Below are 22,289 nucleotides of genomic sequence, written 5' to 3' on the forward strand. Positions count from 1 at the left end.
GGCTAAAGGGCACTCCTGTGACCTGGATTCATAATGAGTATTTGTGTAGAAGTACAATACCCTGCTTTCTTTTTCAAAACAGCTGGGCCCCATGTTTAAATAAATATGTCTGTGTTTTTGGTACTGCATGTACTCTGCAACGGAGTCTGAAAGAGTCACCAACAGGAGGGCAATGTTCCTGAGAATCAACAGATTACATTTCTTTGAGAATCTATCATAAACACTTGACCTTCAGACACATTCTGTAGTTAAAGTGACTGACATGTTCTTTTAGCCTAATATTTAGATGTTTCTTTGTCATACCATGTCAGGTAATATGGCAGATTCAGTTTAATGTTATCAAACAAAATGTTTTTTGGAATTTAAAAGGAAATAATTAGCCAATCAGCTTATACTGCTATTGAATCTTGTTTTGAGCATCTGGTGCCCACCTGTAAGCATTGACCCAGCTATAGCGGTCAGTTGTCCAAGCATGCCTTGACAGAGAGGATTTGTCTTTCATTGACGCGACCCACATCCTCAACTCTGAACTGACAAATGCATTTTTCATTACAAATTTGGCACCATTTGAGGAAAACAACGAGGCTTTCCAACAGTGTAAGATGTTCTGGGCCTACCCTGAGATCTCTTCCCAGTCTGGCATGGTTGGAAAACCTTCATAGGGAGCAGCCCATAAAACATCTTAACTTAATACCTGAACCACCTCAACTGTCAATGAATATGACAAATAGGATTAGAGATAAAGTTCAACCCTGGTGGAGCCCAACATCCACTGAAAACATGCCTGATTTTGTGCCAGAAATGTGGACAACTCTGACTTTGATTATACATAGACCCCGTGGCCTGTAACAACAGACACACTCCATACTCCCACAGTTCACCCCAGTAAACTTTCTCCAAATCCACAAAACACATGATTGAAGGGAGGGTCAAACTCATATGATCCAGCCAAAAGTCCTGTAAGAGTGATGACCTGGCCCACTGTTTGGACAGAACTGGCAGTGCTTTTCCTGAAGATCTGGACCGAGGTTCGACAGTCAGCCGGAGAATCTTTTTCAAGATCTCGATACCCTGAAAATTTAAGCACACCCACTTTTTGGTAAATGGTAACCACCACTCCACTCCACAGGCATTGTCTTAGACCTCCACGTCAACAGTGTCAGCCAAGACAGCCCCACAATGGCCAGAACCTTTATCATCTCAGGATTTTGGAATCTCATCCTAGCCTGGCAACTTGGCACCACAGAGCTTCTCAACTACCCTAGTAACCTCTGCCATTGTAGTTGGTCTTCTGCCTCCTCCACAGAGGGCATTTTGGTAGGTACCAACCCTAGAACTATATATTAGCAAATGTAATAATAATAATAGCAAACTATTTCATATTTTTATACAAAAGTTTTATTTTTTATACAAGTGGATGTAAAATTATTAGTGACATTCATCTAAAGTTAGACATCAGAATGAGTGCTGGGTATAGAAACATTTACAGTACAGAAAGATCAGGGTGCATAGCAATCGAAGTGAAATCTGGCTGTTGTAATTTTTTTACAGTACAGTAAATTATCAACTGTCTCCAAACACGAGGCAAAGAGAAAATGTATTCCATCACGTAAAACATTTTTGACTTTAAAAAATTCAGTTGACAACTGCATAGACCAAATGCCATGACATAAGCTACTGAAGCTACTCAACCTCAGGTGGATCTAGTACAAAGGGACACTTACAAACATAGTGGTTACACATATTGTGAAGCATTAACTGGTCTATGATTAACCCGCAGAATAAAAGCTTTGCAACACTACCAGTGGATGATGATGATGATGGTGGACTTGTAGTTGATTATTTCTCAAGATAAATGTAGTTTGTTGTTTATTGCTGGAACAATACATACTGTTATGTCCAGGCTCATGTGTTGTTATTAAGGAAACTAGTGTTGAATGTTCTTTTTAACATCTTTGGAAGGCGAATAATGAATTAACAAATGTGAGAGTTTCTGAACTGATTGAATGGCAGAAAACAAAACAAAAAAACGATACTGTGTTGCTTAAAATGCCAGAAAAGCATAGAAACTAACAGAAATATTAAATATACAACCACTGCATTCTCATGACATAAAATTGTCAACATTATTTTTTTATGAACCCCAAACTAAAATTATAGTTTGTATAAATCATATGTAAGACATCCTCTTACTTAGCACGACATATCTACAGTAGTTGGACACAGAAAAGTGCATATTTATAAAGACAAATGTCCTAAAGAAATTTTTCTAAGTACAGTGTTATGAAGAAAAAAAACACATCTACATGTTCACAGTAATGTTCCATAGAAACATACATCGAAAGACACAACCAGTCCTGAGAAAAAGAATCTCTACAAATCAACAATGGCCCGTCGTACTTCAGTGCATTGTTCGTTAAACAATCTCCAGTGTTTAGAGCATCCTTACAATAAAGAATAAAAATACATTTATATGAAAACATGCTGTCCAAAAAAATTAAAAGACAAAAGAAAGTGTGGCCCTGCCAACAATATCCTCTTCATGGAATGACATAAAAACAAAAAAAAATATTACAAAGCTGACGGACGGCATACTGTACCCTTTATATAGTTATGATTTTGGTATATGAGTATTTTTTTTGGATGTTGATAGCAGAGTCAGATAACACAACACCTTTCAGTGCCATCATATGTGAGTCTTAGCACTATGTCACCTTGAATCAGTAACAGAGTGTCACTGACATCTCCCGACACCGTCCGACTTTAGCTCATCTTTAGCAGGCTTGGAAAATAAAAGCAGTTCTGATTAAAGCAATGCTCTGGCTATCATGCAGCAAGTATCCATGCAGAAATTCTTACTCTCTACGCAATCAGATACAAATATATGAAATGAGAAAAAAGGGACAAAAAAAAATCTCTGCCTTGCATCTGGACCGACCCCTCATTGTCCACACTGAGACATTCTTCTCACGCAGATTACCTAAAGCTGCACGCCTGTTAGCAGCACTTTCGGTGACCTTTCCTGTATTTTTCCTTCATTTTCACCTGGTCAAATGTGAATGATTCCATTGTTTTCAGGCCCCTTCTAGCACCTAACTTTTGCTTGTCACTCTTTTGGGGCTTCAAGGCTGTGTTTGGGTTGAGCGCTGCAGCATACTCAGGGTGCTCAGAAGGAGAGATAATCATGTGGGCAACCTCTCAGTTTCGTCTAGAAGGTGCAAAAGAATGAAAACAGACAGAATCAGGTTAACACAACAAGTTTCTCAAGTTCTAAAAGTGAATATTGCAACTTTACTGGATGCACGAGAAAGCAGATTGCCTAAAAAAATCAAGCAAAAAATAAAAAATAACCTGGTGGTGATGGAGAGTTATCCTCCCCTGTTGTGGCAAACTGTAGGTCAGACCCCAAAGCAGCTATGGAGCTCCTGGGGCGAATGCAGCGGTCACCTGAGAAACTCCTACGAAGTAATGCCTAAAGCCAGATATGTTACACCAATTACTGATAAATGTCTCCATAATAAAAATTTACATTTTTTCTGGTTGCTACTGTTCTTCATTTGAGAGGTAGAAAGGTGCAACTTGATCCTACATTGTTATGGAAATTCTCTCATTTCAATATTAGAAAGATAGGAAGTTGCTTTACCCACAGCTTAAAGCTTACCTTGCGCGTCATGGGGCTGGTGGGGGCAGAGGCACTGCTGTACAGGCTGAGGCTTGAGTTGGACCTGCTGACAGTCAAACCTTTAGAGGTGCTCCCAGCAGGGGACAAGTACTTCTCTTTTATCTTCAGGTTGGTCCGACCTTTTACTGTTGGAGACACAACAGAGGGATTTTACAGAAAATGGCAAAACTTCTCATTATTTATAGATACACCTATTATTATAGTCAGCAAACATGTAGATATTAATAAGACTAAAGTTTTTTCACATACGCTGTGTTAACAACCCCTCCAACCCAACAAAAACTCAGTGAAAAGATGGCTAAAATATGTTGAAGACAACTTTGCAAGATGTCTAAAGAATGTTGAGATTTGGTTGAAGGGTGAAAAGAAAAAAATATGTATAATTATAGTCTAAGGAGCTTGGAAAGAAAAGCGTCAAATGGTGGAGAGTCCCAGATTTAAACCCAGTGGGAGTATCCTCCCAAAGAGGGACAAAGGACCCCCTGATGATCCTCTACCTAATCACCTGAGCCAAGGTGTGAAAGCGGGTGTGGGTCACAATCAGCCAGGGTTTCGGGTGAGCTCATTGTGAAACCTGGCCCCACCCTATCATGTGATTTCCTGAGGTCAGATGGCCCAGGGTGTGAGTGGGCGTTAAGGCGTCTGGGAAGGGATCCCAAAATTGGATTATAGATGGCAGACAGTTGGTGTCGTAAACCACCGCCTCTGTTCAAAGATGGTCGCTCACAGTGGACATAAATGGCTTATTTCACTCCTCCTTCAAACCATCTGTCCTCTCTGTCCAAAATGTGAACATTGGCATCCTTGAAAGAGTGTCCTTTGTCCTTTAGGTGCAGATGGACTGCTGAGTCTTGTCCTGTGGAGGTGGCTCTTCTATGTTGTGCCATGCGCTTGTGAAGTGGCTGTTTGGTCTCTCCAATGTAGAGGTCTGGGCATTCCTCGCTGCACTGTACAGCATACACCACATTGTTAAGTTTGTGTTTTGGAGTTTTGTCTTTCGGGTGAACCCACTCACACCCTGGGCCATCTGACCTCAAGAAATCACATGATAGGGTGGATCCAGGTTTCACAATGAGCTCACCCGAAACCCTGGCTGATTGTGACATACACCTGTTTTCACACCTTGGCTCATGTGATTAGGTAGAGGATCATCAGGGGGTCCCACTGGGTTTAAATCTGGGACTCCCCACCATTTGACCTTAGAACTGAAGAAGCTTCTCGGATGAGAGGTGAAACATCTTCATGCAACTTAAAGAAGTCCAGATGCTTTTCTTTCCAAGGTCCTTAGACTACGATGACCTGGATGACTGAGAACCTTCACAGACATGTATAATTATACACTCTTCCTCATAAAGACCTTTACAAAGTCTTTCCATAACCAACAGATTCAAACCTGGAATCTGCCATTCTGTCTTTCCACATGGGAAAAATAATGTTTTAATGTCCACAGGCTTGTCCTAATCAGCTTACCATGTGACAAATAACAACAGGAGCCCATCAGAAACAGAAAGTTTGCATTTTTCTTCTTTAAATATAAGAGGTCAACAGCCAGCTGTGATCTAGTCATCTATTTGACCTTTACTTTTGACCAGATTTAACCCGATTTTAGCCTTGATGGCTCTACATGTAGATCTTTTTGATTGCAAAAGGATTTTTTTAGTGCTAAACATGAATTCTTCTTGATATTCTTGTTCTTGATATTAGTTTGTTTCACCTTTCACTTTTTAATCTAATTCACCTGAATGTCAAATTAAAAGGCCATTATTGGCCAACTAGATATAGCTGAAAAAGCAATGTTAAGAGATGTTTGATCCTTTATGGTTTGTAACAGCTTGTCTTTGAAAGAAAGGCATTTTAGTTATGCAGGAAATAATGACTATTACAACCTCTGCAGGGATCATTTTTAACCAGGAATTCATCCAGAGCAGTCCAGCCTCCTCCGACTCTGACCATCAATGTGCTACGCAGGATTCGAACCATCCTCAGTTGTTGGGAATCTCCAAACTGGAGCAAACATTAAATAATATAATATTACAGCGTTACAAGTACTGATGGACAGAGGAAATCCATGTAAGACATTAATTTCCTCTGTGGTCGAGGATTTTAGCATTTTAAATATGAAGTTGCATATTTTTTGAATCAGTGACTAACAGTCGACTCACCCTGTATCTGTTGGCACTTATTTGCTCCACTTGAAACCTCTTGGGACAGTTACACTGTGCTACCTGTCGGCTCACCTAATAAAGGCAGGATAATGACAGCATGAGTTGAAAAACCTCATAAGGAGTACATTAGTTTAACTTTTTCTTAATTATTCCTTTTGAACACGCTCTTCTTACCTCTTCATTGATCTGATCGGCATCCAGTGTTTTTCTGTAGGGATCTCTGCTGGGATGGAGCGCACTCACAAACTCATAGTAGTCGATGAAACCATCGTTGTTCATGTCAAAGATGTTGGCGACAGCGTTCATCTCTAGAGAGCTTGTGGGGAATTCTACAGAAGGAGTACAAAGCCTTATCTTGAACACCAGCCATGCAGATCTTAACGTAAAGAGTTAAAGCACTATAATCCAGAATGAGAGCTACATTAGTGTCAGCAATGAACTGATTATTATAGGTAAGAAAGTCTCACTAGAGGCAAGAACATAATCGATGAACTCCTTCTGGCTAATCCGTCCATCCTGGTCCCGGTCGATGCTGCGAAACACGTCCAAGATCCGAGACTTCAAATGACTAATCCACTGTATGTAACGCTTTCGCCAAATGTTAAAGTCAAAGTTTGCAAATTCTTCCATCTGTGGGAAACAGCAAAATATCACAACCTTTTTAAATCTTTGAATGTCAAAATGTCTCTCCTAATAATAATTTCAAAAACATTTTTATTGTTTTGGCCACCTACAATGGTACCAGAGTCTCTCAACGTTATTACAGTTTTGTTGCAAAAAGCACAATGACCTCTTTGAGCATTTGCTGGTGTTGTTCCAAGCGGTTTTGTCTCGCCACAGCCAGGAGCCAAAGTTTCTGCCACTCACTGACCAGCTGACTGAGCTGTGGGGTCTGAGGGTCAAGGTGCTCCAGGGGGACTGGTATAGCAGGCTGCAACTTCATAGCGCTCCTTCTCTCTAGACAAAGAAAGTCATCATTCATCTCAGTCAAATGATACTGTATGTGCTTGACAGGTCATTAGCAGTGAGCTACTCAACCTTTAACCCTTTACGAATGCATGCACAGAATGCTGTTTTCACAGTGGCTTACTGGTGAACGGCCGTTTGCTTGGGGAAACTTGCTGCTTCGAAATGCTCTTGTGTTTGCAGGATTTTGTGGCATGTTCTACCTCTGGGAACTTTTTATTTAACTCCTCCATGAATACCTGCGGAGAGGAGTCCATAACTGAGACTACAAAGTACAGTACGCATGTTGTAAAACTGAGTGTTTTGCAGTGCAAACATGGTAGATAACTCGTGCTCTCAAAGAAAAAGAACTCATACTGTGTGTTGCTCAATGAGTTTTTGGTTATGCTCTGTGGCCTCAGGCAGAGGTTCTTGATCTCTGAGGCTGAGGGCTTCCTCTGCTGATGAGATCCAGTCCAGCAGTCTTTGGACTTCCTCTCTCTCTGTCTCCAGCGCTGTCAAGCTGGCTTGGATCTTCTGGCCCTGCTGCTGGGCCCAGGTCTGAACCTGACTCGGAAAACAAAAGACGGGGAGAAAATTACACAGCTCGCTGTTTATGCATTGATAAAATGTCTTCCAGCATTCAAGCCATTTTGGTGACTGATAGCAACAGTTACCAAAACAATCAAATGATTTGTTTTTTAATATAATTAAAGGAAAATAGAACCTTGTGTGTATTACTTTGGCACAAAGGCACTCACTTCCTCGTAGCGTGTCTTAGTGACACTGATCCACGATTTTAGGGTGATTATGGAGTCTGGATGGCAGGAGGCAAGAATCTCCTCACCCAAACACTGGATGTTCTCAAGCTCCACTGCCTGAGCCTGCAAGGCAGACAGCGACTCCTGTGGCGGAGCAATAAAAAGACTTGGATGAGTTTTTTGATGCTCGAGGTAGCCGTCCTTACAGCTACGCTCAAGCACAGCTTTGTTTAACTGACCTTCAGCCAAACACTAAACTCTTATCAGCACCAGCTTCTTCTGTAGCAGAGTGTGTCCTCTGCACGTACTGGAAGCTGATAAGCTGGGAAAAAAAATAATTTCTCTACAGGGAGTGACAAAATTTTATACTGACCTCGTGCTGTTTGCGGAAGGAAAGCAGACCTTCCTCCTCCTCTGGTATGACCCCGTATTTTAGGATCCTCTCGGCCTCGGTGAGACGCTCCATGAAACAATGAACGAGCCCGTCGAACTTTTCAGCCTAACAAGAACGAGGAGGGGAGTTTAGCTCCTTATTAGTGTTTCACATCATGTGTTTTTTCATGACTTTTGACAAAACTTAAAGAAACACAGCTACCTGTCAGTTTTTGTGCAGAAGCTATCAGTATCAGTGCAAAAGGTTATGTCTTGACAGATTAAGTGACACAGTCGGATCAGCATTTAATACTGAATGTCAAAATTCCAGCTTCTACTTTTAAAACAGCTGTTGCACACACAGGACAGCCTCACAGCCTTTACTATTCGTGTACAACACCTGCTGAAGCGCAGCTTCCAGCCTGTCCTGCTTGCTGACTGACAGTTTGCACACAGCTTCCCAGCGGCCCTCCAGTTCATCCATCTGCTCCTGCAGCCAGTGAGCGTCGGCCGTGCTGCTCCTGGTCAGATCTCTCACAGAGCGCTTCAGGGTCCTAATGCATCCGGCTCGCTTTCCCAACTCCTTCTGGAAGGCCTGAGAGAAAGAGAAAAAAAGCTAAAACCAACTATTTTATTTTACTCATGAGGAAGGACTGTGAAGAAGGAGCTGCAAATTCAGAGTACAACAAGTAGCACTTAACATTAATTGTACGTATATACATTAATAATACATGTGATATACAACTGTTAGTAAACACTTCATGTACAAGACTGCATTACACCCTCTAATATGAAAATGAGAGAATGAAAACATTAGAATAAGTCCTGTGGGTTGGTTGCAAAGACTGATTTTTTCCAAACTGTATTTGTGGGCACCTTGTGTTTGTCTATGAGATTGTTGACCATGTCTTTGTCTCCACCAACAGGTACGTCTTCAGCCAGTTGGGGTTCTGCTCTATACAGCCAGTCGTTCAGTGCCTGCAGAGCATCAGTGAATCTTCCTGAGAACAGCAGTGCTTCCTCTAGCTTGTGTTGCCTAAAAGAAAACAGAAAACACAAACACTTTGAGTATGCATTTTTTTTTTGGTCATTAACCTGTATTAATGTGAATGTTTGGCTCATTTATTGGTAGAAATTCAGTTGTATACGGTATACAGTTCTGTACCTCTCCATGGATTTGCCACTGATGGTGTCCCATGTGTCTTTGAGTTCAGCCATTAAGTTCTCCAGATGCTGCCTATCGTGGGAGGTTTGAGCTCTTTCATGCAGACTGCGACCGCTCTTCAGTGTTGCCTCGTACATGGGCCTCTTTGATCTCAGTAGTTTCTGGAACTCCTAATTGCAAGAGTAATCGGCAAATGCGTGACACATAAGTGAACAGCAAAGGTGCTTACACACATACAGCATATCACCATGTTTATAATGTACCTTTTGCTCCGTCAATTGTTGCTTAATCTCTTCGTGGGACACCGCAATCTCCTTATGTGTGTCTAATGTCTGTTCGACCTCTGTCATCCAGTCCACCAGGAGGCGCCAAGATTCATTAAACTGAATGAGATCGACACATTTTATACTAAGCTCTCTGTGGGTGTGGCACATTAGATTCATATACACGCGTGAGAAAGATCAAGGTTACATATCTCTGTATATTAGAGATGAAATATACCTGCTTGGCATTCTTTTTAACATCCTCCAGCATCCTTCCTCTTTCTGAAGTCCGCTGCTGTAACTTTTTGTATCGATCCTGGACGGTCATGATTAGGTTATGAATGACATCACAGTCGTCCTTTCTGCTGAGCTCAGTTAGTCTGAGGCCTGCGTTCTCCACTGTGGTCTTCTTCTCTCCATAATTGTTTACCTCATTCACCAGTGTCTGTATAGATAAAAGCATTTCATAAATGAATAGCCAATACATATTACAGGGTTTAGATCTCTGGATTGGAAGCAGTAAAAACAAAAATACAACAGGTATTTAAAAAAAATAAAATAAAACCTACTCTGTGACTGTGCAGCTGTGCACAGACTGTGTCCAGAACAAAGCTAGGAGCTGGCAGGTTCCCCATAGACTCTTCACACTTGCTCATCTTAGTGAGTAGCTCCTGGACACTGCTGTGAAACTCCTTGGCCAAATTGAGTCCCTCTGTGAGCTGTGCCTGTAGAAAAAAGCCATACACTCTGATTTACTGTAATAACATGTATTTGCATTAAGAAACACTCTGGAACTGAAAACAAATCTCAATGAGGCAGCGTGTTGACTGTGCTATATTAAAGGACCTTTCGCTCCTGGACTTTGCTGTAAACAGACGCCCATTTCTGTTCAAGAATCGACAAGCTGTGTTCGGTGCTCGATCCCCGCACAACACCGCTGCTCTCCAGCATCCTGTGAATGGCATTCTTCACATCTGTATAGGTGTGGAGCTTTGACTCCATCTCATTACACAACTCCTGTCACGTCAAGTCAGGAGAGCCAAAGAATTAGAACCAATATCTTCACATGTATGTTTCCATGATTATAGTTGACATTTTTAATTTTAAACTCTAATCAGCCTCACCAAGTGGGCATTGAGCCTTTCACTTGCAGAGTCCGGCATGCCCCACATGGTTTTAGAAGAGGACAGTCTCAGTTCTGTATTCTCCAACCACTGTAAAAGGTCCTGAATCTCCATTGTAACATCTTGCACCTGTGCCAACACAATATACATATATCGTGCATCAACATTTGTTATAAATAAACTGAATCATGTTTTACAATCAAAAAGACTTCTGATCCAGTGTAACAATATAATTCTGTCTTCACCTGACTCAGTCTGTTCTCTAATTCCAGCTGCCTTCGTTCAGTCTCACAGCGGACAAACTCCCAGCTTTCATTGAGATGCTCCAATCGAGATTGCAGACCATGTGGACCTTCTGTGGACCCAACCTCCAGCAGCCCCCTGCCTGCTTTGTTGAGGGACTCCATTGTGCGAACATGAGACATAACATCATTCCGCAACACCTTTGAGAAGGAAAAAGGAGGAGGGAAGAGATCCGCAATGTATTGCTTGGATTGTTTTGGGCTAAGTGTTTTCTGGTGTTAGTTATTTCTGACTCTTATCAGATGACTCAGATAGGTGGTGTGTAAGCATACAATAAACAAGACACACACATACACACACAAAGTTTCCAGCGTTGACAAAGTAGCCTACTGAAAGGCTGGATTGAAATGTTAGTCACAGTATATCTGTATTTATTAAGGCCACCACCAACCTTGTGTTTAGCCAGCTCTATTTCACATGCCTGCAGGTCAATGCTGATTGGCTGGCTGCCCTGCAGTTGTTCAGTGGTCCTGGAAAGCCAAGTGTGCAGCTCATCCAGTGTGTTTTGGAACTGACCGAGACCCAGCAGAGCACACTCTAACTGATGCTGTAAACATAATGAGTGGATAGTATATATCATTAGAAACATTGGAAACAGATCATTTTTACACATTTATTACAGGCTAGCTCACCTTTGTTTCAGTAAAATGTCTTTTGAAGTTGTGGCACAGCAGATATAGCAGCTAATAGCCACATTAGCATTAGCATTGCATCACTCTACCTGCTGTCATCTTCTTACCTGTCTGTTGACAGTCTCTGACTCCAGACTGTCCCAGCGCTGTCTGAAGTCACACAGTGGCGAGATTGAGCCTGGACGCTCTGAGCCTGGAGACAGCCGACACACAAACCGATGGTTCAGACTTTCTATCTCAATCTTCTTTTGGTAAAGTTCCCGCTTCAATTCCTAAAACAAGGGATACCGTACGCAAACATATACCAAGAGAACACATTACTTTTAATAGGCAAAGGTGCCGTTATGAATGAATGTAATTGCAGGTTCTAGGGCAGTATGGAGAATGAACACACCTTGTGGTCACATAGCTGTTCTTTGACTGACTCCAAGTCAGTTCCTACCACGAACTCCTCTGCAGACCTCAGCTCAGCTGATTTCAACCACTCAAACAGTCCCTGATAGTAAAAAGATGTGGTGTGTTATTTAATATAGCTGTGATAATGACATGTATGTTATTATAAATGTATGCATACCATATAAATGGTTTTGTATTGCACTTGGACACATACCTGCATGGTATCTTGATAATGCAGTGCCATCTGCAAGGAGTCCTCCAGCTTTTTGTGACATTCATTCCATAGTTTGCTTAAGTTGTTCCATGTGCAATAGAGCTTTAAGCCAGCAAAAATATATGGTTTTATGTCAGTGCACAGTTTAATCAGCTGAAAAAAATTACTTTCAGATATGTTTCATACTTCATCTAGGCTCTTTGTGACATCTGGTTTGTCAGTATCCCCGCATGCTGACATCAGCTCCATTCCCAGAACGCCAAGACTGTCCAGATCTCCCTGCAAACTGTCTATATCCTCCCTGAGAGTCTATAAGTTGAAAAGATGGAAAAAGTTACAACATGTCTTTCTAACAATATGGGTTCTTCACGCACGCTTCCTTTTAAAGTCTCCAGACCAACCTGCATGGTTTCAAGGCTCTGACGTATTGTTTCAGAGTCTGTTCGACTAGCATTGAGATCCAAAACCGCCTGCTGAGCATCATTAAGAGCAGCTGTGACATCGCTGACATCGCTCCAGTATTTAATGGCAAGGTCCAAGAGTTTGAGCAGCCAGGTTTCCCTCTCTTTAGCTTGATTATGTGTCTCATCCCAAAGCAGGGACAAGCTGGACACTCGCTCTTGAATTGCTGGGATCACAAGAATACGGCAAGCAAACTGCTTAGAATTTAAACTTTTCCACATAATAAAAAACATTGCAGCTTGTGGTTTTGTGTGTTTTCAGGAGATCTGAGAATATGGTCACCTGTGCTGATTGATCCATCCCCGGCAGCCCGAGTGTTAGCCAGTAGTTCATCTGCCTGTGTTTTGACGCTGCTGAGGCCTAACTCAAGTTTGGACAACTCAGCCAAGGTTTGCTTGTTGTCCTGCAGCTGCTCTTGGATTCTTGGCATGAGACCTTGAAGTAAGGTGGGTGTCTGTATGCGACTGAGCAGGCGGTGTAGACTCTCTTTGATAAGAGTCATCCTCTCATTCAGCTAGAGGAATAAGAAAACATTAAGCTGTGAACCAGTATAGGACAAACTGGTGAACATTTCCAAACAAGGATTCTTACCTGAGTGAATCGAGGCAAGGACTCCTCCAGTAGATTGGCAGTCTCTCTCACGCGGTCTCTAATAGCTCTATGCTGCTCCTCAGCCTCTGTGGCCTTGCGGCAGAACTGATCCCCCTGAATGGAGTTTAGTTCTGACAGGCGTTTTGCCAGAGAGCATAAACGTGCAATCAAAGGTCTATGTTCAGCTATAGATTCCCGAAGACCCTAAGCACAAGAGAGAAAAAAATGTTTAACAATGCAGAGAGCACTTTATTTACCAGAAAGCATTTGAAATGAACAGGGAAAGGTTAAAAATCACTTTGTGTCACTTGTAGTGACAGACCTAACACAGCAGGAGAGTAACCCTGTCATGAAGTAAATTACAATTATGAACTGTGGTTTAACAGATTAGCACATTTACCCAGAGAAAAATAGTGGCAGTGGCTATAAAGTCTGAAAGGACTTCATTGTTCACCAGGACAAAAAGGGTGATGAAAGAAGAGAAAAGCTGGCACTCTGATATGGGAAAGCAGGTTTCTTTACCTGTAAAAGGTCCTGTTGTTCCCGAAATGCCTCATAGCTAATTGTGGTGAGGGACAGCTGGCCAATCAGGGTCTGAGTTTCTTCAAGCCACGGTGAAACCTCAGCAAAGCCCTCAGAGAATTGAAGAAGGAGTGACTGAGCATGCTCAAGCTGCAGGACCACGTGGGAATTGGTAGCTGAGGTGGTGTTGCATTGTTCTTGTAAAGCCTCAATTGGGGTCTGCAGGAGATGTAACAGTGGAAAAAAATACATTCAAACCTCCCGAGTCGTGTATGTGTTTGCTTCATTGATGAAATTTTAGCTGAGAGTGTACCCGAAGATCGCCAGTTTCCCCTTCATCGCTGTATGTCATCAAGATTTCAGTGATTTTTACCATCTTCTCAATATTGAACCGATGTTGTAGAATCTCAACTGCTAAAATCTGTACAGGCAACATTATATCAAGTTAAAATCAAGTTAAAATCAGTTACCAAACATTCCTATTGATGGACTGTAGCATGTACTGTATAATATATCGTGTCTGTGTGTGTGTCCTGACCTTTTGCTCATAGACCTGTTCTGCGATGAGCTCTGGATCAAGATCAATAGTTTTCAGCTTCTCAAGTTTGGCTGCTGTATCTTTGAACCAAGCTATCTCCTTTACCACTGCCTTTTCCAACTGTTAAAAATACACAGTATTGTCACATAAACAAAACAATTATCATTCAGATACAAATACATATGTTCTGAAGGCTTCCAACATCTTAAGTAAAAAACACCATGTGACAATAAAGAAATTACACAAAACCTAATGGCTTTCTCTCAGAGTCTTCAGGTCTCAGTTAAATCTTAAGGTTCATGAAAGTGCAATTAGAGCAAGACTGTTCTACAACAACACTGACTTGACGGCAGCTAATGCTTGGTCAAAATTAGATCAGGTGACAAGACAACAATCCCAAGTACGTCAAGAAACCTACAACAGACAGTCCCAGTTTCTTCTTGGGAATATGAAATGCCAACCCCAGCTCCACAATAATATGACAGATTGATGAAGTCATATAGAAGCAATTACTTTATTGCTGCTTAGCTGCTCTTTTGAATTTGGTGGTGTACTTAGTTCTTCACATTACTTTTACAGAGTCCTGTGAAAATGTTTTTTTATTCCACATATTACATTGGCTTTGCACTTCCACTTTTCAATGGCGATCAAGTGGTATTTCCTTGTATAAACCCTAAAAACCTTTAATTATGTGTAAACATTACCCTTTGTCTCTCAGCTGCACATAGTACTGTATCCCCAGCATGAGTCTGTGCCCCTGCTGCCCCCAAGAGCTCCCGCTCAATGCGACCCAGCCACAGGTGGAGGTCCTCTTGGCTGGAGGTACAACGACTGGAGGCCTCAAGCGCTTGTTCCAGTCTCTGCAGCACGTCCAGACTGCTCAGACTCAGCACAGAGCAACGAATACGCAAAGCATCCATCTTCTCCTGTACTTGCTGGGCTTCCTCCTCTGAAAGAAAAGGTAAATCCAGATTTACACAGTAGCCATTCATCAAAATAACCACCAGCATCACGCTTGGCAGGCGTACTGCTGAGGATGCAAGGAAGTGCAGTGTTTGGTTTGAAGTTGTTTGAACGAGTGGTAGATCACATCTCAGTCTTCTCATGTAATAGTGTTGATTAATGAAGGAGTTATCAAACAAGCGACAAGGGACAGACATGGGCAGAACTTCTATTAATACATCCATCTACAATAACTAATTTAAAGATGTATGTAAACATTACCTGATAATGCTTCCATTAGCTCATGACCTGACTTCTGTATTTTCCCTAGTTCAGCAGTTTTAACTTGAATTTCTTCAACAACAGCCTAAAGGAAGAAAAAAAGTGTTTAAAATGTATTGTAAAATCTATTCTTCTATTTAAACAATACAATTCATCTTTACTTTGCATGGCAGCCCATTCGCTTTAGATTTCTAACCTTGGCCCGGTCGGAGGCCTCTGTGAGATGCAGCATTACTCTTTCTGCATTTCGAAGTTCAGCTAGAGTCTGTTCCATAGATATGAGCCATTGCTGCAAGCTGTCCACTCCTTCCTGGAACAGCTGGGCCCTGGGAAGGATGAGCTCCAGGCTTGCCCTCCTAAGAAAGTCCCCGTAATCAGTGAGTGATGTTTGTCTCGTGATGCAGTCTTGTCAAATCAATATTGATAGTAAAAGCAGTTCACCTTTGTTCTGCTTCCTGTTGTAAGGCCTCCCACTTCTGATTAAGAGTGGATAGTTTGACCTTTACTTGCTCCCCTTCTTCTCCTACATGGGCCTCCACCAGCTGAGTGCCTTCTGACATCATGGAGGTCATACTACGCCTCCGGTCTGTTAGGAGACGCTGCAAGAGCTGTGAAACAGCTGAACATCTCAGGTGAAGTGATATTATGTGGAATCACAAACACTATTGATACTGCTTACAGAAAACCTATTCTTAACATTTTATGTACAATTTCTGAGAAGCGACATTGCTTGCACCTAATGTTAATATTTCTCAAAGTCTTTTTTTGTTTTTCTTCCTGTTTTTGTGCCAGTCAGTGAGGGGGGAGTCCTGTTTCACAAACCTACATTATCAAGAACCAGACAGGTTTCACCTCCTCCAAAGAGCGCACAATGGGTGTGACTGCCGCTGAAAGGTGAGAGACTTCCCTGCTTTTATATGCCCCCAGGACATGTAGACAAAGACTTACTGAAGCTCATTGTGGTGATAAACACCACCCATTCACTGCTGAATAGAGCAGATTTACCTTAAAAATGAAGCACTAGAGCATTTTCCATGGATTCAGGACATCTTCCTATAGGTAATTCTTTTTGCACACTGCAGAACTCAGTGGAAACATGAAACTACGATGCGATGTTGAACATAACAAACCTTTTGTTCTTGGAGCTGTGCTTTCACCACTTTCACCTCTGATGATGGGGGTTTCTGATTTGCTGTGAGCTCCTCTATTTCTTTGACCCATTTAAGCAAAGCTTCCAGGTTTTGGAGAAATGTTTCAGAATCTGTAGAAACATCCTTTAGTGCCAAGGCAGATCTTGTTCCCTTGACAAAAGACCACAACATATCAGTATCAATTTCTTAACTGTGAATAAAAAATGTTTTCTTTAAAACAAGGTTGTTTCACCTGAAATATAATCGGCTTAACTACAACAGAAATATGATATGGGTAAAACCTACCCTCCATTTATCCAGGGTGGGATCCTGATCTGAGCTTGAACTTTGGAGCTGAAAAGTAAAGACAATCCTAGTGTTTTGTCAATTCATAAAAATTTTGATATAGAAATACCCAAAAAACATATTGCTTGTACAGACAGAGAGAGTTCTAGGATAGAAAGAATAATGGAAAGAGTGAAAAGAAAACCAGGTACAACTTCTCATATTTGAGAGTCGTGTTTTTTTCAACCTCTGCAAGTTCCTCCGCGACACCATTCAAGACTCTCACGGTTCTGGTGACAATCGGGTTCCCTCCTTTATCTCCTGGTGGATACTCTGTCACTTCCACAATTTCTGTTACAGTTGTCTCTGTCACCTCTGTCACTTCTGTGACCTCACGTGATGCCACATTCTTCCAGGACCAGGGGCTTCCTTCTCTAGAGTCTCTCCTCTGGAAGCTGGCCCTCCTCTCTGCAGCGGTTTTCTCTGGGTGAGCCAGAGGTGATCTGGTGAACTCAGGAGGCACTGTCCTCCTTGTCAGCGTGCCATTTCGAGAGGTTTTTATGGGAGACGGGCTGCCTTGCCAAGCATTTTCTAGAGTACTGGTACTCCTGATTGTTGACGCAGGAGAGCTGTGAAGGGGTTTATCTGAAATGGGAGTTTCAGCTCCCTGCTCCCTTTTAAGATCAATTTCCTGGGGTTCCTTGTAACTCTCCACCTCTCTTTCCTTGCTCGCATGATCGTTGGCTTTGTCTTTGACAGTCTCTTCCTTTTTGGCCTCCCCATGTTGCTCTGCGGGCTGCCACTCTTTTCTTCGTTGGTAGCACTCCTTCAGAAAGTCCTCATCTGACCTGACATGCTTGGACTTCTGGCCCAAGCAGCTGGGCCGGCTGATGAGGTTGCCCATAATCCTTCAGCCCAGTGGCTAATGAGGTAATAGGTCAGGTAAGGGCCAGCGGCCATGCATGCGGGAGTTTCTTCAGCTACCTAAAATAAGACAAGGGGGTCATCATGCAATGAATAATTGCTCGTTTTGTGAATCAACAAAATAATACTTCTTTTAAAAGCATAGCTTCCCAGTTTCAAAGGCACGAGTTACTCCTTGCATAGCTTACACGTCCAGAAAACTGCTAACAAATAAAGTAAATCAGTGTCTCACATTCTCCATTTGCTACATTTCTTTGCCAGTGTTGCCCTTGTCTTGGCACTGAAGGACCATAGGAAAATGCATCAGAGATACTTGGCCAGGATACTCCCCATCCCTTTGTCTAGATTTCACATAAACACCCGCAAACACACGCACTCCCCTCTATGTCACATCACCAACCGAAATATTCTGGGCTTAGAAATCAATGTGACAGGCTTGTCGAGGATCCCACTGTTGAGCCTGGCACAGAAAAAGCAGTGGCAATCAGCCAGCGCTTTCTGTAACTCAGCCTGGACCAGTCCTGGGAAAGCCGCTAAGGATCTGATCAAATATGACAGCCATTAACACGCAGACATCGCCTTTCTAGAGGGTGACAACAAGAGGAGGTGCAGGAAAACTAAGCAGCATGAGAGTAGTGGGGGAGTTGTTGGTGTAACAGACACCAATCAGTAGCATACCTTACAGTATACACTGTTATTACACAGACTGATAGTTTTCCATAAAGGTCACCAGCTAAAGCCTGACTCTCTCCTATTACCACACTACTACTACAGATTTCTGAATCCAAAAATGATCTGATCACCATCTAACCTGATCAAAACTACTGTTACAACAGTTTTACGGTGTTAGCCTGTCTGCCTGTCCCTCAGCTCAGAGCCTTCATTGTTTTAACAGGAAGGTTAAAGGTGAGAGTAATTATCTCGGTCTAGTGGAGCTGAGGTGAGCCCATCAGGGTAGCACAGGGAGGGGTGCTGTTGACGTTAGGTCCTGCCTCTGAGTCATGATTGGACTGGTCCATTCAGAATTATTACAGGTCATTTCAGGTCATGCTTGGTGACTAAAGATCTGTGGGGGGCCTCTATGGGTCATCAAAGAGGAAATTGGGATGTTGGCTCCTCAAACTACTGAGAATGCGGAGGATGTGGATGTACAGTGCTATAAAGATAGACAGTTATTCTGTATATTACAGCCATAATCGATTGCTAAAAAATATGCTGAAGATGCAGCTTCTTTATTTTTGCAGCTTCTTAGACAAAAAAGTCTACAGCCAAGGAGAACTTCTCTCTACTGTCAAAATTTAAATCAGATCTGCCTTAGGCGGGCTTTTTAAAGTCCTTCATTTGGTTCTCCTTTTTTGTTTGACTCAATTCTTATTTATTATATATATATAGCTGTATGTGTGACGATGTTTGTGAAAAGTTTCATTCAAATTGGCCCACCCATAAAGGAGCTAAAGTTACATATGCTTGATCACTGTAGTAAGATGAAATCTGACAGTGTTTAACTGGATGGGAATCTAAATATGACCTATGTTGGTATGATGCCTCCATGTGCATTAAGCTAGCAATTACCTACGTCATGCATGTTTCTGCTGAGCAGATGATGCAGTTAAGAAACCACAGGGGAGTACACAGTCAGATCAGAGAGTAGTGCCCAGACAAAGCCCCGGCCTCAAGATCAATGATTACCCAGTTAGCCCAGATCACTGCCCAGCAGTCTCCCGAGGAAGCGAGAGAGTGTCTGTGGCTCTGTCCATATGGGTTAACAATTCAGCAGAGAGGGTGTGCCTTCTCTGGTTACCGCACCACATGTGTGGTCGTTTACTAAACTACACGGCTGCTCTTACAGTGATCTCACAGCACACTGTGTGAGGATATGCTGAGGACCACTTTCATCACATGCTACAGTAAAAAGGAGATTCTGTTTGAAATACACAGGCTTATGTATTCTTATTCTCATTATGTTGCCTTGACCCTTTAGACCTGATATAGAGTGAAAAAAACAATAATCATTCAGTTTTTAAGGAGGACATGTACTAACACAGTGACCTACATTATTTCATGAAAGAATCCCTTCTCAGAATCCCTGGATCTGATATACACCTCTCACCTTTTTGCACAATGGTAGTTGAAAGGGAGCCAGGCAACCAGAGAGCCACTCTACTATTTAACTGATATTGACCTAACCATCCCATCACTTAACCACCTTTAAAATGGCCCTTAATTCAAATGGCCCTTTCTCTGCTCTCAGCTGTGATTTATGATACACGACCGCAGTCCATTTCCTGATGAAATGGATTATGACTATAGTATAGGGACTTGTATATAGTATAAAAACACGAACATCAAAATTAGTAATACTCATTTATATGTGTGTATGCATTATGAGCATCTAAAATACCATATAGAGGATATTTGTATTGTATGTTTTTCATCATATTTATACACTGATTTGGTGTAATAAGCTCGATACGAGTGGACTGGTAATTAGTGGCGAACAATAATCATCAATCAGAACAGTAGAGCCTTAATGTTGTGTCACTGTTGTGTGCTGGTTTCTGTTGAGGGAGGTCCTGAAGTAGTAATCATTGTAGTGGTCCCTAATCACGGATGGCAGCTGTGCATTCACCCATGAGACTCATAACATTTTAGGGTGGATATTGTACAAGGTTGCACACTGTCCTCTAAATGTGCAATACAGCACTACTATATAAAATACAATGTGCTAGTTGTAGCTGTTGTAAAAGGGGCATGTCTCCATACAAGGAATTGAGAGACTGTTCACAAAGAATATATAGCTGAACTAAATAAAATACACTTATGTACTTACATTTGAATGATCCATTCATATTGATGCTTTGGAATATTTTATTGCCTCTTGAACTGAGTAAATGCAGAAAATCCTTCAGTTGGATCTCTCACTGCTACGACCTCTTAGTTTAATCCCTGACCGGCAAAGTGCAAAACCAAAGTCTCTCTAGGCCAGCCCTGACTTAGTGGCAGTTTTGGCGGTTAGAAGCTTACGTGAATTACACTTACCCCGAAGCACAGTTGAGCCCAACAGCATGAGTAAAGGAATCCAGCTACTCCTCAATCACCGTTCAAAAAGAAGACAAAGATAGAAAAAAAATCCAGCTTTGTTTGAGCATCCATTGAATGGCCTCCCACCTCCAACATCCTGAACTGAAGGCTCCCCGAACGCATACACATGCATGCTCCCTCCAGCTCACACTCAATCAAGTGCACTCATTCACACATGCTCGCATACAAACACACTTTCTAAACACACTCACACATGTCCTGATAACTCATGCTTTTCCGTTGCCCACAGTCACAGGCAAACAATGCCCTCCTCTCCCTTCACAGTGCACCCTTCCCCTCCCCTCCCCTCCCCTCCCGTCACTTCACTTCTCCTCCCACCAGCTCTGCTCCTCTCCCTTTCTTCTTTGTTGTGGGAGCTGCGATGGAGGAATTCTTTCCTTGTTAACGCCACCGATGGGATAGTGCGCCCAGATGGAGACAATGTATTCCAACGGCTCAGTTGAACTCCCACAGTTCCCAGCCAAGAGCAGTTTTCACATTGAGGTCAAATTGTGCCAGTTCCATATAACGGCGTGGCAGCGCTATTCCCACCAGTGCTGCTGATGCTCAGGTTGCTCCTGTACCGGGCAGCCTGGCAGCAAAGTGCCCCCTTTACCTTCCCCAGGCTTATTTTTTCTCTCTCACTCTCCCCCTTCTCATCCAACAAAGCCCCTCCTCTGGGTCCGACTGTGGCTCAGAAACTCCATGCTGCTTCTTCATGAAAAATGGGGTGGGGGGCAAAAAAAAGGAGAGTTTTCTAAAGACCCCTGGGTCGCCCTTGAAACATTCACATGGTAAGTGACAGCTGCCTCGGCCCATTCCCTCTCTCGACGGCGAGGGAGAGTAATGCAGGCTACAAAAGAAGGGACCCACACCCACCCTGCCATCCACCCACTTACACATTCACCCCAACCCCCTTGCAGTCCCCGATTCCCCATTCTGAGGCAGTGCAGCAGTCTCCACAGCAGCAGCAAAGACAACTAATTACTGTAAAACATCTCAGATTACTTTTCAACTCACTTCCAGCCACTGCAACTCAACCCTGTAAACAAAGAGGCTGGAAGCAAACACAAAATAGAGAGCAACGGGAAGATAATACAGAGTCTTTTCTATGCTTTTGGCATGGGAAAGCAAGGAAAGACCCCTATGGTGAAATTCTATCATGCCCCATTTAAGGAAGTCACAAATTTGCCTTAGAAATGCAATACACCAAGCATTATGTATGCCAACGCCATTACAAAAATACATCCTTATCATTTAAGGTGAATAATCTGGGCAACCATGTTTTAACACATTTCTGGTATTGCTTCAAACATGACCAATGCCATAGGTAACGCCAAAAAATGTCTGGAAATGATGTGAAGGCGGGATACATAAACACATGCATTTATGCGAGTACCTTAGTAACAAGGCCAAGCTCTGCCCTCTTTATCATTTTTCCTTCTATCTTTCTCCAGCCAACCAAACAATCAAACAACTGACTAATTCTCCAAATGCACACATGCATGCA

The 22,289-nt window shown here is 42.4% G+C and overlaps 1 protein-coding gene across 1 annotated transcript; it reads right to left on the minus strand.

Moving 5' to 3' along the window:
* Positions 1 to 1,375: 1,375 nt before the first annotated feature.
* Positions 1,376 to 21,661, minus strand: macf1b (microtubule actin crosslinking factor 1b). The gene is made up of 40 exons (XM_084945116.1): positions 20,738 to 21,661; positions 17,022 to 17,758; positions 16,796 to 16,843; positions 16,490 to 16,660; positions 15,801 to 15,967; positions 15,556 to 15,715; positions 15,360 to 15,444; positions 14,840 to 15,084; positions 14,136 to 14,255; positions 13,911 to 14,018; positions 13,598 to 13,816; positions 13,076 to 13,279; positions 12,767 to 12,998; positions 12,424 to 12,650; positions 12,209 to 12,331; positions 12,023 to 12,124; positions 11,807 to 11,908; positions 11,520 to 11,684; positions 11,172 to 11,327; positions 10,723 to 10,920; positions 10,478 to 10,606; positions 10,200 to 10,370; positions 9,923 to 10,078; positions 9,592 to 9,798; positions 9,354 to 9,473; positions 9,091 to 9,260; positions 8,802 to 8,961; positions 8,326 to 8,520; positions 7,927 to 8,052; positions 7,554 to 7,697; positions 7,171 to 7,359; positions 6,938 to 7,052; positions 6,638 to 6,804; positions 6,315 to 6,477; positions 6,022 to 6,176; positions 5,845 to 5,919; positions 5,569 to 5,686; positions 3,662 to 3,807; positions 3,352 to 3,472; positions 1,376 to 3,208 (listed from the first exon to the last, which is right to left on the minus strand). The coding sequence occupies exons 2-40, from the start codon at positions 17,676 to 17,678 to the stop codon at positions 3,183 to 3,185; spliced, it is 6,342 nt and encodes a 2,113-aa protein (XP_084801242.1). The 5' UTR covers positions 17,679 to 17,758; positions 20,738 to 21,661; the 3' UTR covers positions 1,376 to 3,182.
* Between the last annotated feature and the right edge of the window lie 628 nt (positions 21,662 to 22,289).

Source organism: Perissodus microlepis, chromosome 11 (assembly GCF_051167445.1).
Source record: "Perissodus microlepis isolate ML-2025 ecotype Zambia chromosome 11, ASM5116744v1, whole genome shotgun sequence".
Classification (NCBI taxonomy): Eukaryota; Metazoa; Chordata; class Actinopteri; order Cichliformes; family Cichlidae; genus Perissodus; species Perissodus microlepis.